At 55.0% G+C, this 22,329-nt stretch overlaps 1 protein-coding gene across 1 annotated transcript in view; it reads right to left on the reverse strand.

Moving 5' to 3' along the window:
* Positions 1 to 22,329, reverse strand: part of NOC2L (NOC2 like nucleolar associated transcriptional repressor) — a 45,475-nt gene that overhangs the window by 13,850 nt on the left and 9,296 nt on the right. The window contains exons 9-14 of the mRNA XM_054175883.1: positions 21,728 to 21,841; positions 20,932 to 21,120; positions 17,728 to 17,867; positions 11,913 to 12,024; positions 4,612 to 4,725; positions 4,374 to 4,475 (exon numbers count right to left, since the gene is read on the reverse strand). Coding sequence (XP_054031858.1) covers positions 4,374 to 4,475; positions 4,612 to 4,725; positions 11,913 to 12,024; positions 17,728 to 17,867; positions 20,932 to 21,120; positions 21,728 to 21,841 — 771 coding nt within the window. The remainder of the gene's footprint in view (positions 1 to 4,373; positions 4,476 to 4,611; positions 4,726 to 11,912; positions 12,025 to 17,727; positions 17,868 to 20,931; positions 21,121 to 21,727; positions 21,842 to 22,329) is intronic.

Raw genomic sequence — 22,329 nt, forward strand, 5'->3', positions numbered from 1 at the left:
AGCCCTGGGGGGCCTCTCTCCCACCTCAGCCAGCTGCAGGGAGAGGCCAGATGTTCACAAACAATCCAGCACAGGAGCCTTGCTCCAAACAGAAAGGGACCTGGGGGTAATGGCTGACAGTAGGCTGACCATGAGCCAGCAGTGTGCCCAGGGGGCCAAGAAGGCCAAGGGCATCCTGGCCTGCATCAGGAACAGTGTGGCCAGCAGGAGCAGGGAAGTCATCCTGCCCTGTGCTCAGCACTGCTGAGGCCACACCTTGAGTCCTGTGTCCAGTTCTGGGCTCCTCAGGTTAGGAAAGATGTTGAGGTGCTGGAAGGTGTCCAGAGAAGGGCAACAAAGCTGGGGAGGGGTCTGGAGCACAGCCCTGGGAGGAGAGGCTGAGGGAGCTGGGGTTGCTTAGCCTGCAGAAGAGGAGGCTCAGGGAAGACCTTCTTGCTCTCTACAGCTACCTGAAGGGAGGTTGTAGCCAGGTGGGGGTTGGGCTCTTCTCCCAGGTACCCAGCACCAGAACAAGAGGCCACAGTCTCAAGCTGTGCCAGGGGAGATATAGGTTGGAAGAAGTTCTTCCCAGCAAGAGAGATTGACCATTGGGATGTGCTGCCCAGGGAGGTGGTGGAGTCCCCATCCCTGGAGGTGTTTAGGAAGAGCCTGGCTGAGGCACTTGGTGCCATGGTTTAGTTGATCAGATGGTGTTGGCTGATAGGTTGCACTTGATCTCAAAGGTCTTTTCCAACCTGGTTAATTCTATTCCATGCTCTGCTATTCAAAGCAGCTCTTTGCACCCTCCTGCACTACTTCATTCTGGAAGATATCTATCAGTGGAGTTCAAGCTGCCAGCAGGAAAAGGTTTCTGCTCCTTTGGGACTCAGCTCCCAGCTGCCATTGTGGTTAGCAGGTCAGTGGCTCCTGCTCAGGCACTGAGCAAGAGGGATTGTGGATGAAGTGCATGGAGGAACCTGTGCCAGGTGGCCAAAAGCACAGGGAAAGCAGGATTGGAATGGGGAAAGGCCTGTGGGCCTGCAGAACACCAGTCCACAGTGGAGTGGGAACACCAGACACAGGAGGCTGTGGAGGAGGCTGGTGCCTGGGACTGAAGGCAGAGTTTGGGAAGAGACCTGGAACAGGGTGGGAAGAGTTTATGGACTGGGAGCAAGGGATGGGACATCAGGAGGAAGTTCTTCACAATCAGGGTGGAGAAATACTGGAAGAGGTTGTCCATGGCTGTGGTTGAGGCCCCATCCCTGGGGACATTCAAGAGCAGACTTGCTGTGGCCCTGGGCAGCCTGCTCTAGCTGGAGGTGTCCCTGCTGCCTGCAGGGAGTTTGGACAAGATGACCTTGGGGGCTCCCTTCCAGCCCAGCACAACCTGTGAATGCACTGCTGCAGGCTCTGCTGTCTGCCACACATGGAGGATGTCCTCCCCCCCAGTTACCTGGCAGCAGAGGCTTCTCTTCTCCCTTTATCTCCATCACACATCCAGGTCAGAAACAACACCAAAAGGGATTTCAGCTGAACACCTTCCTCCTTTCCCCCAGACCACACAGCCCATCAAACAAGTACAAAGACACCATCAGCAAAACTATTCTTGTGCTGGCTCCAGCCTCTCCTGCTCTCCCTCCCTCCCCTTGCTAAAATATTTATTTTTTAGAGGTGCTGCATATTTATCTCCACTGAGAGATGCATTTGTCATCCCATTTATCTCACTTGATCCCCACAGCTGCAGCCCCAGATCCATTCCATCCTCTGCCACATACATTATCATTTTTCTTCCCTGCCTGAAGTGTCACCAGAAATCCTGGGGAAAAAAAATACAGAGCTCAGCCTCCATTCTCTGCAGCTTGCTCTGCTTTCCATCTCTGTTTCCAACCCCCTCCTCTTCCTCCCTCTTACCCCTGCAATCCCTCACAGTCCCAACCACAGATATTAACACAATGCAATGAGATCTCAGCCCTGTGTTAAGAGGCAGGGAACACAAACCAAGAAGGTAAAAGAAGGCAGAGGAGAGAGGGAAAAGGACTCTGTGGATGCTTTTTATCCACCCCCCTCCCACTCTGCTGAACACCACCACCTCATCTTCCCAGAATAAAAGCCATCAGAACATACATGTGGATGTGTGTGTGCCTCCAGGTCATTACCATCTCACATCCCTTCCTAGCTAAGCAGCTCTGTGATTAGTGGGATTGATTCTGTCCAGCTGCCAGCCCTAAACACCAAGGGCTCAGCCCAGCAGACACCACAGCAAAACCCCAGCTCCTCTTACTGGAAATGACACTCAGGGAACTGCAGATGACCTGAGGCAGCTGGGGGTGTGTGGCAGGGAAGCCATAACAAGCCCAATTCCCCTCTCTCACAATAAAAGCAGAGGGAATATTCAGCTCAGGACAGAGTGAGCAGCAGCAGGAGTGGCTGCTGGCAAGGCAAGCCAGCACCTCCTGCCCTTCTGTCTAGCTCCAAGTGCTGCCTGCTGCCTCCATCCAGCAGGACTGATGCTTGCCCAGCTTTAAGCCCAGCTTTAAGCTCTGTGCTGCCTGCCCTGGCTCCAGAGCAGGGAACAGGCAGGCTGTTTCCCAACACAGAATTACAGGATCACAAAATGTTAGGGGATGGAAGGGACCTCTGAAGCTGATCCAGCCCAACCCCCCTGCCAAACAGGATCACCTAGGGCACATCACACAGGAACACATCCAGAGGGGTTTGGAAAGTGTCCACAGAAGGAGACTCCACAGCCTCTCTGGGCAGCCTGCTCCAGGGCTCCAGCACCCTCACAGCAAAGCAGTTTCTCCTCAGGGTGAGGCAGAACCTCCTGGGTTCCAACTTGAACCACTGCTCCTTGTCCTGGGTACCCCCAAACAGCACCTAGCACCTTCACCTTGCCTTCACCTTCACCTTCAGATATTGACAGACATTGATCAGATCCTCTCTCAGCCTTCTCTTCTCCACACTCAGCAGGCCCAGGTCTCTCAGCCCTTCTTCACAGGAGGGATACTGAAGCCCCATCCTCATCCTCAAAGGCTCTGCTCTGCAGAGGCAGCGACCACCCCGGGGCCGTCCCAGCGGCCGGGCCCAACGGAAGCCTCTGAACTGTCTCCTGGTCCTGTTGGCTCTCCTTTCCTTTCATCTGCTGGGACACTTCCTGCCTTCCAGGCAAGGAGGTTTTCAAGCTGAGTTTGAAGGCAGCTCAGCCTAGCTTCCCCCAAGCCCAATGACCAGAAGAGGAGGAACACAACCCACGCCAGCTGGAACGCAGCCCCTACGCCACGGCACCGAGAGAAGCCTCGGCTCACCCAGGAGGAAGAATCAGGACAGATGGATTTTTACAGTTAACTGGAACCATTCCAGCAGAAAAGCCTCCCCCCCACCCCCACGTCCCCCTCCCCACATTTTCCCAAAGGCTCTGAGACTTTTGGGAAGCTCTAACCTCAGCATCCCCAGCCCGGCAGACGCCACGAGGCTGCGGTGAGCGGCGGCCGAGCAGGAAGCCGAGAGCATTCGAGCTCTGCAGAAGAGGGAAAGGCTGCTCCCAGGGGGTCCCTGGAAGCCACAGGGCTCTGGGTGCCAGAGGGCCCTCAGCCCTTTCTCACTGCAGCTGCACCATCAGCTCTGACAGCTCTGCTGCTCCCAACAGCTGCCGGCTGGGAGCAGAGGGCTTTGTTCGCCGCCGATAAGCGAGAAGCAGGCGAAGGCAGAGCGAGCAGGAGCTGCTCTGCTAGCACACAGAGTGCCTGGCAGCTCACATTAGCCAGAGCAGCCTGCTGCCAGCCAGCCAACAGCCTGTGCCAGGCTGCAGGGACACAGCCCAGAGCCATGGGCCTGGCAGATGCCAGCCTGTTACACGCAGCAGAGACGAGGAGGTTTTGCCCCCCGAGCAGCCTGGGTCCTAACCCAGACACTGCTCCCACATCACTACCGAGCAGCTGTGCAGGCACAGGGGGCTCAGGGCACAGCCCAAAGCAAAGGAGAGGTGCAGGGGTTGGGCTCTTCTCCCAGGCAAGCAGCACCAGAACAAGAGGACACAGTCTCAAGCTGTGCCAGGGAAGGTTTAGGCTGGAAGAAGTTCTTCCCAGACAGAGAGGTTGGCCATTGGGATGTGCTGCCCAGGGAGGTGGTGGAGTCCCCATCCCTGGAGGTGTTTAGGAAGAGCCTGGCTGAGGCCCTTGGTGCCATGGTTTAGTTGATCAGATGGTGCTGGGTGACAGGTTGAGACTTGGTGATCTCAAAGGTCTTTTCCAACTTGGTTAATTCTATTCTATAATTGGAAGGCAAATTGCTCTCCCATCACATTTAGGGCCATCCTAAGGTCACTGCCCATTTAAATACCTTTATCCCACCCTGTGCATGCCCATGGCAGGCCCAAGAAGCATTTGACACCTTACCTGAATGACAGTGGGGAGAACCAGCTCTGGGAATCCAATGCTGTAGGCTTGGCAATGGAGATACTCAAGCAGCAGGTCATAAAGCTGCTCAATGAGTCCATCCTGAGCAGAAGAAATACCAGAGGGGAATCAAACCTTCCAGTGCCCAGACTGGGAAATGGGTCTGCAGAGTCTTAGAGGACAGGAACACAGCCCACAGTGCCTGGGCAGCTCTGCTGGCTGCTGGGGTTCCACTTACTCTGAAGGCCTTCTCCTGCAGGTTGGCATTGGAGAGCTTCAAGATGACTGCAAAATTGAGAGGCTTAGCACTGATACGTCCTGGCCTCTTGTTGAAATCCACCTGCTGGAAAACCTGCAACACAAACCAAACCCCCAGCAGCTGAGTGTGGAGATGATCCCAGCACAGGACACAACAGACACCCAACCAGCTAAGTGTTCCAGTTGGAAAAGGCCTCTAAAGGTCACTGAGTCCAACCATCCACCTAACCTCACCACAGCCATTAAACCATGCCCTGAACACTGAGATCCTGCAGTGGATGGCACTGCTGAGAAGACAATGCACAGATCTTGATGCCTGCTGCTTGTTCTGATCACTCTCCCCCAGCTTTCCTATGCAGGGACAGGGAGGGAGCCAACACAACCATGCTTTGAAGACCTGAGTGGGAAAGGGATCACAGAAGGATGAGGTAAAAGGAATCCAGCACAAGGAACTAGGGGTTAGTTCCTCAGACCTGTGCTTCTAATGGTCAGAAAGATCAGCCTGAGGAGGAGATGGAAGTGCTGGAGCAGGTCCAGAAGAAGCCAAGATGATCAGAGGGCTGGAGAACCTCCCCTGTGGGGACAGGCTGAGAGAGTTGGGGTTGTTCAGCCTGGAGGAGAGAAGGCTCCAGGGAGACCTTGGAGCAGCCTCCCACTACCTGATGGGACCTACAAGAAAGCTGGGCAGGGACTTTTTACAAGGGCTTGTAGTGATAGGACAGGGGAGAATGGATTGGAGCTGGAAGAGAGGAGATTTAGACTGGAGATTAGGAAGAAATTCTTTCCAGTGAGAGTGGTGAGAGACTGGCACAGGTTGCCCAGGCAGGCTGTGGATGCCTCACCCCTGGAGGTGTTCAAGGCCAGGCTGGATGAGGCCTTGAGCAAGCTGGGCTGGTGGTAGAAACCCTGCCCATGGGACAGGGTTTCCAAAAGGAGCAGCACCACCACTGTGTCCTTTCCCAGCCTGGCAAGGGCAGAGCTCAGGAGAAGGATGGTGAGAAGTGCAGAAACTGCCTGATCCAGGGCAGATTCCCAGAGATTCCCCCCCCCCCCCAAAAAGGGCAATCAAGGGAGGTGCTCACTGGCACTCATTTAACATTCATTTACATGTCTGCTGACAGCCCCTGAGGAGCACCCCCTGCCCACCCACACTACTCAGCGCCTCAGAAGCAACCTCCAAAGCTCCATTTCCCTGCCCCCACCACCTTTAAATCACACTCCTGAGCAGGAAATCATTGCTGTTCCCTTTCTGCAGCAGCACCACATTCATCACCAGACCCCCAAGCAGCCCAGCAAGGTGTGGATGGATGCAGCAGAGGGATTGCTGGAGGCTGAGGTGAGGAGGGGAAGGGGAGGGTGCTGAGGTCAGATGCATGCCCCCAGGCCAGAGAAGCATGGAGACTGCTATTGATTTTGGTGCATTTTATTTGTCAAGCCAGGTTATGTGGAAGGGAGGGACAAGCCTGGTGGCTTGTGAAAACAAAGAGCCCCAGAGCCTGGGGAATCAATGCTATAAAGCTCGTTATGCACAGTTATTTCTTTGGCCAAAACAGGAGTATTGATCCCTGAGGTCAGACACAGCAAAGTGAAAGGCACCAGCAGCTGGGGGGGGAGGGGGGGGGAAAAGAGCCTAACCTGTCACTACCCCTGCATGGAAATGCAACCAGAGGGTCTGAAACTCTCCCAGGAGGTGCTGAGCACCCAGGCAGGATTCACAGAATGGGTTGGAAGGGATCAGCCAGCTCCAAGCCCCTGCCATGGGCAAGGACACCTCCCAACCAGCCCAGGGTGCTCAAGGCCTCATGCAGCCTGGCCTTGGACACCTCCATAACCACCCTGGGCAACCTGTTCCAGTGTCTCCCCACCCTCACTGTACAGAGTTTCTTCCCAACCTCCCATCTAAATCTGCCCTGCTCAAGCTTAAAGCTGCTCCCTCTCACCCTATCACTAGAAGGGGGAGATGTGGTTGCCACCTCAAGGCCCTGCAGGATGGATCAGCCGACAGCCAGGCTGAGGGAGAGGATGACTGATGTCTAGGAATCCTGTGGCAGGGGTGGAAAAGTGATAATAAGGGATTGGAGGGCCAGAAAAATGGCCAAAGGCAGCAATTTGGCTAAGTGATAACCACTAGCAGACAGAGGAAAGGACAGGGCACCACAGGCAGGAAGGAGAGGGATTTTTTTAGCTCTCACAGCCTGTTTCCACGTGGCTGCTGAGGAGGCTGCTCAGCTACAGCCCTACAGCCCCAGAGTGCAGAGCAGGGAAGCAGCTCTGCACCCACAGCACTCCCACTGTGCCACTCCACCCACCCCCACTTCCTTCTCTCAGGCTCCAGCAAAAGCCTCCTGGCTCTGCCTTTGATCACCCCAAAGCTGGCAGCCCCAGGCCAGCTCACAGCAGGGATGCAGCACTCGGCTGGGTCTGCCTAGAGCTTTCCTGCAGCTCTGCCCCTCCTCCTCCTCCTCCTCCCACTTCAGCCAGGGAAGGGCTGGGGGAGCCCTGCTGAGCTGCTCAGGCAGAGGCTGATTACTGTCAAGCTCAGAGGAGCTGCCCAAGTTTCTGCAGCAGCTGGCTGGGAGCCCTCCCAAAACAGTTATGGTGGGAAGGGACTCTTGGAAGGCATCTAGCAGGGGCAGCTAGAAGAGCCCAGGGTCACATCCAGCCTGGTTTTGAGCATCTCCAAGGGCAAGACACTCCAGTACTTATCCAGGCACCCTGGCCTAGACACACCACACAGCACTGCTGGGTTCTCTGGGGCCTTAAGTGGGATCTCTCCCACTGCATTCTCTGCAAGGTGCCACTGAGTAAAGGCTGTGTTTAAACCTCTTTATCCACAGAGGGAAGTTGGGAGAGAGCTCTGGAGGTCATTCTCATAGAATCAGAGAACTGGCAGGGCTGGAAGGGAGCTCAAGGCTCAGCCAGCCCCAACCCCCCTGCCATGGGCAGGGACACCTCACACCACAGCAGGTTGCTCACAGCCACCTCCAGCCTGGCTGCAAACACCTCCAGGCAGGAGGCTTCCACCACCTCCCTGGGCAACCTGTGCCAGGCTCTCACCACCCTCATGGGCAACAACTTCTTCCTCACATCCAATCTCAATCTCCCCATTCCTAGTTTTGCTCCATCCCCCCCAGTCCTATGCCCCCCTGACACCCTCAAAAGTCCCTCCCCAGCTTTCCTGTAGCCCCCTTCAGATACTGGAAGGCCACAAGAAGGTCTCCTTGGAGCCTTCTCTTCTCCAGACTGAACAGCCCCAACTCCTTCACCCAGGGAAGGGCTGGGGGCTGTCCAACCTCTTGATACAGAATACAGAATTAACCAGGTTGGAAATGATATTTGAGATCATCAAGTCCAACCTATCACCCAGCACCATCTGATCAACTAAGCCATGGCACCGAGGGCCTCATCCAGGCTCTTTCTAAACACCTCCAGGGATGGGGACTCCATCACCTCCCTGGGCAGCACATCCCAGTGGCCAACAGCTCTCTCTGTGGAGAACTTTCTCCTTACCTCCAGTCTAAACCTCCCCTGGCACAGCTTGAGACTGTGGCCTCCTGTTCTGGTGCTGGGTGCCTGGGAGAAGAGACCAACCCCCACCTGGCTGCAACCTCCCTTCAGGGAGTTGGAGAGAGCAAAAAGGTCTCCCCTGAGCCTCCTCTTCTGCAGGCTAAGCAACCCCAGCTCCCTCAGCCTCTCCTCCCAGGGCTGTGCTCCAGACCCCTCCCCAGCCTTGTTGCCCTTCTCTGGACACCTTCTAGCACCTCAACATCTTTCCTAACCTGAGGAGCCCAGAACTGGACACAGGACTCCAGGTGTGGCCTAAGCAGTGCTGAGCACAGGGCACAATGACCTCCCTGCTCCTGCTGGTCTCACTGTTCCTGATGCAGGCCAGGATGCCCTTGGCCTTCTTGGCCACCTGGGCACACTGCTGGCTCATGGTCAGCCCACTGTCAACCCCAGGTCCCTTTCTGCCTCATCCAGTCTCTTTTTAAGCACACCCACCCTGACCAAGCCAGGCCACCTCAGCCAGCTGCTCAGCACAACATCCAGGTCGTTTCTGAGGATCTCCAAGGATGGAGACTCCACAACTTTCCTGGGCAAGCTGTGCCAGTGCTCAGAGACCCTCAGGCAGCTGTGATTTAGCCACTTGTCAATAGCCATCACAGCCTGCTTATCTGCTGTGCAATCCATCAGCTTGTCTGGGAGGAAGTTATGGGAGATAGTAGCCAAAGCCTTGATAGAGAGAAGATAAATGGCATCCCCTGCTCTCCCCTCATCCATGGAGCCAATCAGCTCATGCTAGAGGTCTATTAGATATTGGTCAGGCATGATCTCCCTCAAACAACTCCTGGTACCTGCAGGGCTGTGATGCAGAATTTAAGAGCTGCAATATAGCAGTGGAGGGAGGAGAATGAGCAAAAGGAAAGACACAGCTTCAGCTGCTGTAGTGGCTCAGCCTGGTCTGAAGCCTCAGTCTTTCCTCTCCATGTGAAGGAGGCAGGGAGCCCACCTCGTGCAGGCAGCTGCTTTCAGCTCTGTGCTCCAACACCTGGCTGTGCCCAGCATTAGCAATTCTCCAGCCACAATCTCCACAGCAGCTGCTTCCCTCCACCACAAGCCACTGCCCCCTCCCACACCTTGCACTCCAAGCCCCTGGGGGGGACTCAAGCCACTGAAGTGTCACAGTGGGAAAAACCTCCTGCCTCCCTAAGCATGTCAGGGTTAACCTCCTCTCCCATCCCTCTGCAGAGGAAACCAATTTGAACTGGCAGGAGAAGTCTGCCTGTGGGGAGATTTCCACCTGGTTTATCCACACCTGCCTGCCAGCAGATGTGCCACCACTTCTCCTGCTGCAGAAACCAGTGACCTGCCACACAGGAACTGAAGTGATGGGGGAAAAACAACCCCATAACCACCAAGCAGCCAGCCCTGGGATCTCACAGCCCCTTCAAGGGGAGTAACAACACAGACCCAGAAGCCTGCCTGCTCTCCACCCCCTCCCAACCCATCTCCTCCTATCTAAGATGTCATTTTAGCAAGCTGCTGCTTTTGCTCCATCCTGGAGAGCAGAGGCAGAGAGGAGACAGCACTGGATGCCCACACTGGGGAGCATCAGCCCTTGTCAAGATGCATCAGGCAGCCTGCTCTCATTTCTCTTGGCAGGGGCTTGGGGAATTCCTGTGCCTGTGGGAACTGCAAACACATTCAATCTGCCTCTCCTGAAAGCACAAGGTAAGAGGGGTTGGCTTTCCCTTGGTGGAGAGAGGGGAAAGGAAAACACAGACTTCCACAGCCACTTCTTACACACAAGAATCTACACTCTGAGGCCATGCAAAGCTCTGTAACAGAGAGGAAGGGGGAGCTGGGAAGAGCTGGAAGTCCAAAAGGAACAGTCCTGAATGCTCTTGGGAACTCCAGAGAGTATTTGAGGGACCCTTGGCAGGAGACAGGCAGGAAGAGGGGAAAAGGCTGGGAGCTGCAGGGAGATTTGGGAGTTCACCTTTATGCCACCTTGGGTGACAGAAGCAAAGCAAAATAATTACTAAGGGTAGGCAGGGAACACAGATGCAGGCCTTCAGCCTGCCCCCTTCCCTCCCTGCTCACCACCACCTGGACAAGGCAAGGCAAGGAGGGAGCCTCACAAGCAGCCAGCAGGAGCGGATGCGGTCGGGGGCCTGGGGAAGCTGGGAGGAAGCTCAGCGAGCAGCGTGGCAACGTCTGGCTGGGCACTGCCACACAGATTACAGCTGAGCTGGTGGGACCAGAATGCAAAGATTGGGAGGGGTGGGGAATAAGGCCCCAAGGTCGGGGGGGAGGGGGGAAGTGCTTTAACTCCCCAAATAAACCATCCTCACCCCCAAGCTCCAGCACCCCGCAGCGGAGATGCCTCCATCGCGGCCTCTGCTCGGCACAGATTCAAATGTGCACGAAGAGGAGGAAGGAAGGAGATGAGTGGCAAAGCCACACAGGGCAGGGAGCAGCAGAGGAGGTGGGAGAGCAGGAGATTTATAAACACTGCTGCTTTCCACAGGCTCAGAGGATGTGGTTTGCAGAGGACGCTCATAACAACACAAACCCACGGAAGCCTTTGCTGCAGCACAATTTGATTAGCAATGAACCCAGCTGACTCAGGTCATTTATTACAGAGGCCTCCCTCCCTCCCTCCCTCCCTCCTCCTCAGTGCCCAGCCTCATGCTGACCTACTGGGCCCTTCTGCATTCCTCACACTGCCTTCTTGAGGGGAATTTGGCTGCTGCACCACTCCTAGCAGCGAAGCTAGAAAGACCTCTGCGGAGAGCTGTCAGGCATCTGCTCTGTGGGAAAGCTGGAGGGTGTCTCAGCAGCAGGGCTTCAAACACTGCACTTGGCCAGGCTGCCTTCAAGGAGATTTGGGGCTTTTTTCCACCCCCCCACCCCAAGTAAATCCTTGAAGGGCTTTTTCCTTCCATTTTCTTTTGCCTGCTGTTTGAAGGAATTCTTGCTTTTGCTAAATGTGAACACAGCAGCAGGAAGACTTCATGCCTGGAAGTGTTTAAAGCCTTGGAGCAGCCTGGTCTGGTGGAAGAGAGCTGGAATTAGATGATCCTGATCCTGAAGGTCCCCTTCCCCAGGCTGACCCTGAAGGTCCCCCTCCCCAGGCTGACCCTGAAGGTCCCCCTCCCCAGGCTGACCCTGAAGGTCCCCCTCCCCAGGCTGATCCTTCCCTTCTAGGCTTCTGATTTTCAAAGGGCAAAGGCTTGCAGGGTGGATTCAGATTGGACATTAGGAAGAAGTTCTTTGCTATCAGAGTGGAGAGACACTGGAAAGGTTTGCCCAGAGAAGCTGTGGCCACCTCATCCCTGGAAGTGTTGAAGACCAGGCTGGGTGAGGCTTTGAGCAAGCTGGGCTGCTGGGAGGTGTCCCTGCCCGTGGCAGGGGGTTGGAACTGGCTGAGCTTTAAGCTCCCTTCCAGCTCAAGCCACTCTGATTCTGTGAGCAAGTTAACAACAGCTTGTGGAGTTACTGCAACCAGCTGAACTTCTGTATCTCCTCTTTGGCAACCTCCTTGCCTGCTCCAGCTGCAAGAGGGAGACCACCTAGGAATGTGTTTTTTATGCACCCAGCTGATCTCAGACACTCTCTGCTCACACAATAAACCTTTAATCCTATTTGCTGAGCAAACAACACGCTCTGGCTGCTGCTGTTTGCCAGGGATTTTAGGGAGGGAGCAAAGTGGGCAGCCTTGGGAGCTGCTGGTGGGTTGGTGAGGGTGTTTTTGTTAGGGAGCAGGAAGCAACTCACCTCCAGGATAAAGGGCAGCACGGGGATGAAGGTCCTGGTGTTCTCAGACAGCAGCGTGAGGGCACGGATGCAGTGCATGCGCAGGGGGTAGAAACGAGCTGTTGGTACCAGCCTGCAGGAGGGGGAAAAGGAAGGCTGTTAGGCCAAGGTGAGTACAGGAACTGCACCTGCAGCCCTCAGTGACACTTGAGAGCTGCTCCCACTCCACAAAAGAAAGGCAGCTCCAATAGTGCACAGGAGCTGCCGGAGCTGTCCCGCAGCCGTCAGTAAAATCTGCAGGTGTCTAAGCTGGAACACTCACCAATTCCTGCAGCCACAGCACAGGGCAAGAGCACAACCTTCTGCTGGGACAATGTGCTCCAAGACAAAAAGCTCTGCAGGTGAACTACAACTCCCAGGATCACAGAATGTTAGGGGTTGGAAGGGACCTTGACAGATCATCCAGCCCGACCCCACCGCTACAGCAGGACCACCTACAGCAGGTCACACAGAAAGCCACCCAGGCAGGTTTTGAGTCTCTTCAGAGAAGGAGGCTCCACAACCTCTCTGGGCAGCCTGTTCCAGGGCTCTGTCACCCACTCAAGTGTTAAGAGGTGGAACCAACTCCTTTGTTAGAGGTTGGGAGTGAGCAGGGGCAGCTCCCCCAGCAGCAGAGGGGAGAAGGCAGAGCTGCCCCTAAAAGGCAGCAGACCTCATGACTGTACCACTCAAGAAACCTCTCAGGCTGTACTTGAAGACACTGGTGCCTCCAGCATTACAAAATCCCAGGATGTTCTCTGCTTGGCAGAGACCTCAAAGACCACCCAGCCTAAGCCTTGAGCCAGCACTGAAGGGTCACCCCTCAACCAGGACCCTGAGTGCCAGGACCCTGAGTGCCAGCTCCGTGCGGCGCTTGAACACCTCCAGGGGTGGCGACTCCAGCACTGCCCTGGGCAGCCCATTCCAACCTTTGAGAACCCTTTCAGTGAAGGAATGTTTCCTGATATCCAGCCTGGACCTCCCCTAGCACAGCCTGTAACCATTTCCTCTGGTCCTGCTGCTTGTCATCAAGGAGAAGCAGCCCCCTCCCCATCCCAACCTCCCTTCGAGGTAGCTGTGGAGAGCGATAAGGCCTCCCCCCCCTCAGCCTCCCCTTCTCCAGACTGAGCAATCCCACCACAGCTCCCAGATAACAGGCTCCAAGCTGATAAATGAACCCCTCCCTTCCCCAAAGAGCTGGCTGAGGAATCCAGGAGAGCAAAAAGAAGTAATAAATGGCTTGAGCAGGCCCCATAAATCACCTGCAGCTCCCCCTCCCAAATAGCAAAATAATTATCACTGGATCCATCACAGAAATAAATCTGCTCTGCACCCCTGGTCTGGCACCAGAGGAGATGACCAAAGCCATTCTCAGGAATTAATTGATCAAGGAATAAACCTGTTAAAGGCATGGATTTACTGTAAAGCAAGGCCATTAATTTGAGAGCATGCAGCAGCAGCAATGCAACAACCTCCAGCAACTTCCCCTCCCCCCCTGGCTGCAGGCAGGGCACAGGGAATACAAACAAGCAGCTGGGGCCCAGCTCTGCTGAGGGAGGTCCCCAGTGCTTATTCCAGGGTGTAGGCAAGGGGGCCAGCATGACTCACAGAATCAGCCAGGTTGGCAAAGACCTCAGAGATCATCAAGTCCAACCTATTACCTAATACCTAACACCTCCTGACACCTAAACCATGGCTCCAAGTGCCACATCCAAGCCTCTTTTGAGCACCTCCAGGGATGGGGATTCCACCACCTCCCTGGGCAGCACATCCCAATGGCCAATTCCTCTCTCTATGAAGAACTTTCTCCTCACCTCCAGCCTAAACCTCCCCTGGCACAGCTTGAGACTCTGTCCTCTTGTTCTGGTGCTGGGTACCTGGGAGAAGAGACCAACCCCCACCTGGCTCCAAGCTCCCTGCAGGGAGTTGGAGAGAGCAAGAAGGTCTCCCCTGAGCCTCCTCTTCTGCAGGCTAAGCAACCCCAGCTCCCTCAGCCTCTCCTCCCAGGGCTGTGCTCCAGACCCCTCCCCAGCTTTGCTGCCCTTCTCTGGACACCTTCCAGCAGCTCAACCTCTTTCCTAACCTGAGGAGCCCAGAACTGGACACAGGACTCCAGGTGTGGCCTAAGCAGTGCTGAGCACAGGGCACAGTGCCCTCCCTGCTCCTGCTGGCCACATGTGTCATCTCAAGAGTCCTCTCATCACTGCCTCTTGGCATCCTGGAATGGTTTGGGTTGGAAGGGTGATCCAGTCTCCAATCCCCCTGCAGTCAGCAGGGACATCCTCTACTAAGAGCAGGCTGCTCAGAGCCTTGTCAAGCCTGACCTTGAGTATTTGCAGGGATGGAGCCTCCACACCTCCCTGGGCAACCTGTGGCAGTGTTCCCCCAGCCTCATGGTGCAGACCTTGCCCTTAGCATCCCATCTGTCTGTGAGAGCAGCAGCGCTCCTCCCCACAGCCCAGCTCCAGGGCAAACTCAGCAATCAGGCTCCTCCCAGCACCACAAAAGTCATCTTCTCCATTCAGCCCAACTTCTCTGGACCACATTGTGAGCACAGGGAATTCCAAGACACATAAAGGCAGTGCTGACTTTCTGAATCAGCTCTTCTTAAAGCCAGTTTCAAGCCATTTGGTCTGCTGGGCAGCAAGGAGAGGGAGCGAGGAGCCCACTTTAGCAGCTCCCCCTCTTCTGCCTCTTCTCTTTCATCACTCTCCAAATCCTGCCCTGCTCCAGATGGAGAAGCTTGTGACAGGATGGTGGTTTGTCCCAGTTCCTCTGCCACAAGAGGCCGTGAGGAGCTCCCTGTGTCCCACGGGCAGGCAGACAGCCGGCTCGGCGAGCTTGAGCTGGAGCCCGGCGCCACCTCCCGGCACTGCAGGCACTGGGGAAGCCTCCTCCCAGCGCCCTCCCCCTCTGCACGCCCCCACCTCAGGAACAGGACTGAAGAAAGGACTGCTCCAGATGGTCACAGCACCTGATCACAGCCACACAGAGTTCACCCACAGCACCCCCGCCAGGAAGTCTGCTGGCGGCAGGCAGAGGCTGAGCAGCCCCCAGGCAGAGGCACATCCTCCTAAGGCCCTTCCAGAGCTGGAGGAAATGGCACATGAAGAGGGGAAAAAAAACCTTGACCTGTAGATTATTTTATCCTCTCACCTCAAAAAATAAACCAACCCTCAGTTTTCTCCCTAACCAGCACCAAGGGAGGTGGCACAGAGAGGATGATGATGATGATGATGCTCACTAGGCTCAGTCTGGACAGCACAAGCACCAGGACCAAGAAGCTGCCTGCACAGGAGGAGGGAACCTCACTTGCCTACCAGGAAAGGATCCTGGGTGCAGCCTGATGCTCACAGAGCCACATCATTCCCATCTCTGCTAACCTATCTGCCCCCTTTTTCTATCCTGACTCAGTGAGGAAGCCAAGAGCCTAGAAGGTCAGGTTCCCAAAGCACAGAATCCCAGCACACTAAGGCTTGAAAAGGGAGCCCCTGGAGACTGAGTCCAAGCTCCCTGGCTAAAGCAGGGTCACCCACAGCAGCTTGCCCAGGGGCACAATGTCCAGGTGGGTTTGCAATCTCTCCAGAGGAGACTCCACCACCTCTCTGGGCAGCCAGCTCCAGCACCCTCCTGTTCAGGTGGAATCTCCTGGGTTCCCCTGGTCCTGCCTCTGGGCACCACTGAGGGGAGTCTGCCCTCACCCTCTTGCCCTCCACTCTTTAGATATTGATCAGCACTGAGAAGATCCTCTCATAATAATCTTTAAAGCTGTGTCAGAGAGCTACTGTGTCCAGTTCTGGGCTCCTCAGGTTAGGAAAGAGGTTGAGCTGCTGGAAGGTGTCCAGAGAAGGGCAACAAGGCTGGGGAGGGGTCTGGAGCACAGCCCTGGGAGGAGAGGCTGAGGGAGCTGGGGTTGCTTAGCCTGCAGAAGAGGAGGCTCAGGGGAGACCTTCTTGCTCTCTCCTACTCCCTGAAGGGAGGTTGTAGACAGGTGGAGGTTGGTCTCTTCTCCCAGGCACCCAGCACCAGAACAAGAGGACATAGTCTCAAGCTGTGCCAGGGGAGGTTTAGGCTGGAGGGTAAGGAGAAAGTTCTCCCCAGAGAGAGTGATTGCCCATTGGAGTGGGCTGCCTGGGGAGGTGGTGGAGTCCCCATCCCTGGAGGTATTTAGGAAGAACCTGGAAGAGGCACTTGGTGCCATGGTTTAGTTGATCAGATGTTGCTGGGTGCCAGGTTGGACTGGATGATCCCAAAGGCCTTTTCCAGCCTGGTTAATTCTATTCTAAACTGGACCTCACCCCAAGCAGCCCTGTCCATCAGGAACTCTATTTCCTGCTCTCCCTGAGCCTCACCTTCCCTTGGCCCCAGAGAGCTCATTTATCTGCCTGGACAGGTAGAAAAACTGCCTGGATTAGCCCCCAGATGTACAATAGAGCAGTGAGCAGCAGGCTGTGCAGATGGGGGGGAGGGATGCATGCATCCTTTCAATCTGCTTATCTCCAGCACCACTTGGGAGCTGGGCAGGAGCAGGGAGGTGCTGGTTTAAGGCTGAGAAGCTGCTTAACAGAGCTAACAGGATTTCAGAGCAGAGACTCAGGAACTCCCTCAATGCTCATTATTAACAGCAGGGGAAAGAGAAAATAACAACTCCTCTATAAGCTGATGGGGAAGAGAGAGGAGAGATCCTCACCAGGGACACTGAAACAAGAAGCATGGCCTAGTTCTTCAAGTTCTGACCAACATCCACCCCCCAAACCTGCATCTTCTGCCTACACCTACAGAGCTGGAGGTGCTGGACTTGATTCTGTCCTTGGGCAGTGAGGTCCTGAGGCAAGGCAGTCCATTTTTGACTTGCCACTTCACAGAATCAGAATCACAGGGTGTTGGGGGCTGGAAGGGACCTCTGGAGATCATCCAGCCCGAGCCCCTGCCAGAGCAGGATCACCCAGGGCAGGCCACCCAGGAACACAGCCAGAGAAGGAAACTCCACAACCTCTCTGGGCAGCCTGCTCCAGGCCCTCACCATAAAGAAGCTTCACCTCACACTGAGGTGGAACCTTCTGAGTTCCAGCTTGTGTCCATTGTTCCTTGTCCTATCACTGGGCACCACCAGAGAGCCTGGCACCTTGACACCCACCCCTCAGATACTTATATCACACAGAATCACCAAGGTTGGAAGAGACCTCAAAGATCATCATGTCCAACCTGTCACCACAGACCCCATGACTAAACCATGGCACCATATACAGACATTGATCAGATCCCCTCTCAGTCTTCTATCAAGGCTGAACAGCCCCAGGCCTCTCAGCATTTCTTCACACCAGAGGTGCTCAAGTCCCCCAGTCATCCTCATGGCCTCCTTTTGACTCTCTCCCCCTCTCTCTTGAATTAGGGAGTCCCAAACTGGACACAGATATTGCAGGTGTGGTCTCCCCCAGGGCAGAGCAGAGTGGGAGGAGAACCTCCCCAGCCCTGCTGGACACCTTTTCTTGAGGCACCCCAGGGGGACAACCTGCCCAGGCTATTCAGACTGAAAAACCTCTCTCATAGAGAGGATTTGGCATGGGGAAGAATAACCAACACCACAACCTTCTCAGCACTTCCACACACCAGTGCTGAATGCACCTCTGGCTGGAATATCCCAACCAAAAGCAGCTCTCAGCCCATTCCTTCCCACAGCCTTCAGGTTGAATCCAGCTCACACAACACCCCTTGCTCACTGCTCTGCCACATCAGGGAAACAAAGACAGTTAAAAGAGGATAAAAGGGAGAGAAAAAAACCCCAAATCCAACTTACTTTATGCAGCCAATGATGACCTGTGTCAAAGGATAGATCAAGGGCTCCATGACCTCACTGGGGTGGATGGTGCTGAGCACCCGACACCAGAAATAGAGGCAGTGGATGTACTGCCAGTTGTACACAGACTGGAAGTTCTCCTGCAGGGGATGCAACAAGACAGGCACAAAGCTCAAGGGGGGGACACCTGAGAGGACCTTTGCTCTGGGTTTCTCCCAGAGGAGACTGGGAGGTGCTCAGAGAGGAGTAGCTAACATTGCTTTGAAGCTAGAGGCTGAGCCACCAGCCAGCAGGCTCAGATGTTGCACTGGCAGCCCTGGTGCTGGGTAGTGCCTTGAAGGAACTCATGAGCAGCTCCCAGGCTGCTTCTGCTCCCAGCCATGGTGCATTTGAGGGGAATGATTTAATGACCCAGCTCACAGCAGATGGTGGGATGGAGCCAAGCCTTAGGAAACCTTTAACTGCTCCCTTCACCCCCAGTTCCTGAGACAGACAATGGGCTGGGTTGGAAGGGCCCTCCAAAGGCCATCCAGTTCAACCCCCTGCAGTCAGCAAGGACATCCTCCACTCTATCAGGTTGCTCAGAGCCTTGTCAAGCCTCAACTTGAGGATCTGCACCACCTCCCTGGGCAACCTGTTCCATCGTTCTACCACCCTCACGGTGCAGGAATTGTTCCTCACATCCAATCTAACTCTGCTGTTCTCCAATTCCAAACCATTGCCTCCAGTCCTAACCCTGCAGGCCTCTGCAAACAGTCCCTCTGCAGCCTTCTTGCAGCCCCCTTCAGGTACTGGAAGCCTGCTCTAAGGTCTCCCTGGAGCCTTCTCTTCTCCAGGCTGAACAACCCCAGCTCCCTCAGCCTGTCCTCACAGTCCAGGTGCTCCAGCTTGGGTTTGTCTCAGTGACTTTCCAGGCTCAGGTCAGCTCCTCTTTTGCATGGGTGGAGCAAGATGTACAAGGCCTGAAACAAGGCCAGGAATTCTCAGCTGCAGCCACTGAAGCAAAGCCTGTAGCATGGATTTAAGCCACAGCTGGATGGCAGAGCTCTGCCAGCTCTCCCCAGGTCACTGAGATGTACCAAGCAGCTCTGTCCTCAGCTTCTCCTGCACAGAACAGATCAGCAATCTGCTCCTCTAATCATCTCCCCCAGCCACCCATTGCTCCATTTAAATTAATTGGCTTATTGCTTGGATTTGGACATTTTGGTTGTGCTGCTGTCTTTTAAAGTCCCTACAGCCCTCCCCAGCTGTGACACCGAAGGGATTTAGCTTGTCTGGGCCAGGAGCAAGGGTGTAAGGAGCCAGTGCAATCCAATTAGGGTATATGCAGCCCAGACTTCATTTATCTCTGCTCCTTTATCCCCATGTCTGAAGAGCCAGAAGATTTAAGTGGTCACCAGCCCTGCAATGTTTGGGAGAGGCTGGACAGTTAATCTAGAGGGCTCTGGTTTGCTAAACACAAATAAAGCCAGGATTAGCAATCAGACTCAAATTCCCCAAGTCAGACTGGACAGGGCTGGAATCAGGGCTGCTCCCAAAAGGTCTGAGCTGCTTTATTCAGCTAAGGCCTCTAAATAGCTGGGACTACACTGGAATGATCCCCACACCAGGGTGGGTCCTAATCTTCTTTATCTGCAGGGCTGGTGGCAGGTTGTGTTCAAAAGCATGGCCAGCAGGTCAAGGGAGGTGACTCTGCTCCTCTACCCTGGAGACCCCACCTGAAGCACTGCAGCCAGCTCTGGAGCCCACACACAGGGAGGCCATTCATCTCTTGGTGAGAGTCCAGGAGGCCACCAAGATGATCAAAGGGCTGGAGAACCTCCCCCTGTGGGGACAGGCTGAGGGAGTGTTCAGCCTGGAGAAGAGAAAGCTTCAGGGAGACCTCAGAGCAGCCTCCCAGTACCTCAAGGGGCCTGCAAGAAAGCTGGAGAAGGACTTTTCCTGAGGACCTGAGGTGACAGGAGAAGGGGCAGGGGTTTGAAACCAGAGGAAGGGAGATGCAGGTTGGACATTAGGAACAAGTTGCTGACTGTGAGGGTGGTGAGACCCTGGAACAGGTTGCCCAGAAGAGCTGTGGATGCCTCATCCCTGGAAGTGTTTAAGACCAGGCTGAACGAGGCTTTGAGCAACATGTTCTGGTGGGAAGTGGCCATGGCAGGGCAGTTGGAACTAGATGATCTTTAAGGTCCCTTCCAACCCAAACCATTCTGTGGCTATGACAGAGGCTGCAAACAGCAACTTCAGAGTGGAAAACGTTGCCCAAAGCAGGGGACGGAAAGCGCATCTCCAGCTCTCGCAAGCTGAGGTGAGAGCAAAGTGCCTCCCACCCTGCCCTTGGGTTTACTTTTCTGCCTTCCCTCAATTCTAAACACAGACAGCTAGGAGGTAAGCTCTGAAGCTCCCAGCCCCTGCCAAACCAAAAGATTCCTCAGCAGGTTACAAAAGGAGAGCCAGATAGATGCTGCTGATTTCAGAGACACTACCAAAACCTGCAGCGGCTGCTGGAGCTTTGCCCTCTCTGCACACTCCCCAGGGGAGGCTCCACTCATAGAGCCACAGAATGGGTAGGGTTGGAAGGGACCTCAAGGATCAGCCAGTCCCAACCCCCCTGCCATGGACAGGGACACCTCACACTACAGCAGGTTGCTCACAGCCACCTCCAGCCTGGCTGCAAACACCTCCAGGGATGAGGCTTCCACCACCTCCCTGGGCAGCCTGTGCCAGGCTCTCACCACCCTCATGGGGAACAACTTCTTCCTCACAGCCAATCTCAATCTACCCATTTCTAGTTTTGCTCCATCCCCACCAAGTCCTATCCCTCCTTGACACCCTCAAAAGTCCCTCCCCAGCTTTCCTGGAGCCCCCTGCAGATACTGGAAGGCCACAATTAGGTCTCCTCAGAGCCTTCTCTTCTCCAGACTGGACAGCCTCAACTCCCTCAGTCTGTCCTCACAGCAGAGCAGCTCCAGCCCTCTGCTCATCCTCGTGGCCCTTCTCTGGACACCTTCCAGCCCCACCAGCCCCTTCCTGGAACAGAGACTCCACAAGTGGATGCAGTACTCCAGGCGCGGTCTCAGCAGAGCGGAGCAGAGGGGGAGAATCCCCTCCCTGGCCCTGCTGGCTCCGCTTCTCCTGCTGCAGCCCAGGATGGGATTGGCTTATCTGGGCTGCCAGTGCACTCCTCCCAGCCTGAGGGGTCCTCACCTTCTTCTTGATGGTCATGGCACTGCGCAGGTGGATGGCAAGCTGGCGGATGTAGATGAAGGCGTGCTGGTAGGAGGTGTGCGTGTCCAGGGCGTACATCTCCGTCAGCGTGCGCTGCATGAAGTTGATCAGGGGCAGGACGTTGGGAGAGGTGAACCTGGAGTTCCTCACGAAGGCAATGTACATTTGCTGTGCAGGGAGGAGGGCAAGGTACAGCCACATCAACCAGAATGAACAAAAAAGCCCACCTGCTTTCAGAGTGCTGTTTTGGGTGGGAAAAGGCCTCTAAGGTCAGCGAGTCCAATGAGCAACCCAACCCCACCACGGCCACAGGGCTCTTGAACACCTCCAAGGAGGGAGACTCCAGCCTGTTCCAAGCCCTGACCACTCTTGCAGGACAGAAACTGCTCCTAATCTTCAACCTAAACCTCTCCTTGTGTGGTTTCAGTCCATATTCTCCTGTCCTATCACCTGACACTAGGGAGAAGAGACCCCACCTGGCTCCTGGAATTGTAGGGAGCAGTGAGGCCTCACCTCAGCCTCCTCTTCTCCAGGCTAAACCACAGTTCTCTCAGCTGATCCTCACCAGACCTTTCTCCAGACCCTTCACCACCTTCTTTTCCTTTCTCTGGACACACAGCAAGGAAGGGTTTGGTCTCTTGGTAGCCAGCATCAACTCCAGCACCTGCTTCCTCAAATGATCCTCACCTAAAAGGCTGCAGCTCAAGCTCTAAGCTCTTTCACATACATTGAGAGAGAGAGAACAGCTGCAGAGCACAGCAGGTCCCAGCCTTACCTTGAGCAAGGGGCTGAGGTACAACTCCTTCTTGTAGCGACAGATCTTGATCAGCACGAGGAAGGAGAGCACTCTCACCGTCTCCTCACCTGTGCTCCACAGGTTGATAGCTTGCTGAAATGAAAAAGTCAGAAGATACAGGTAAGTAGAGGGATAAAAAGGTCCTTTTCCTACAGACAGGCCTGAGCTTTCCTCCTTCACAGCTAACAATGAAGTCGAGGAGGAAGGAGACACACTGGTGTCAGGCTGTACTGCCACAGAATCGCTGGCAGCCATTCTGTCCTCACATTCTAGCTGGGAGACCACCCAGAAGGCAAGGTTGTTGTTTCCACACTCAGGAAACTGTCCAAAAATGTCATCTCTGATAGAGTTCAACAGCAGGGCTGGGGAAAAACTACTCCAAGCATCCCTACTCCAGCAGTGAGCAGCCTGCTACGGCGCACCAGCCTCCCTTCAGCACCCCAGTCACCCTTATCAAAGGGCTCCCGGCCTCACTTCAATGTTGTGTGGCAGCTTTTCATTTAAATGTCAGCGTTGGCCTCTTCTGTTCTTTCACACCTCCTTTGTTGTTCCTAAGTGCTCAGCAGTTGTGACTAAGTTGC

The sequence above is a fragment of the Dryobates pubescens genome, chromosome 33, assembly GCF_014839835.1.
Source record: "Dryobates pubescens isolate bDryPub1 chromosome 33, bDryPub1.pri, whole genome shotgun sequence".
Classification (NCBI taxonomy): domain Eukaryota; kingdom Metazoa; phylum Chordata; class Aves; order Piciformes; family Picidae; genus Dryobates; species Dryobates pubescens.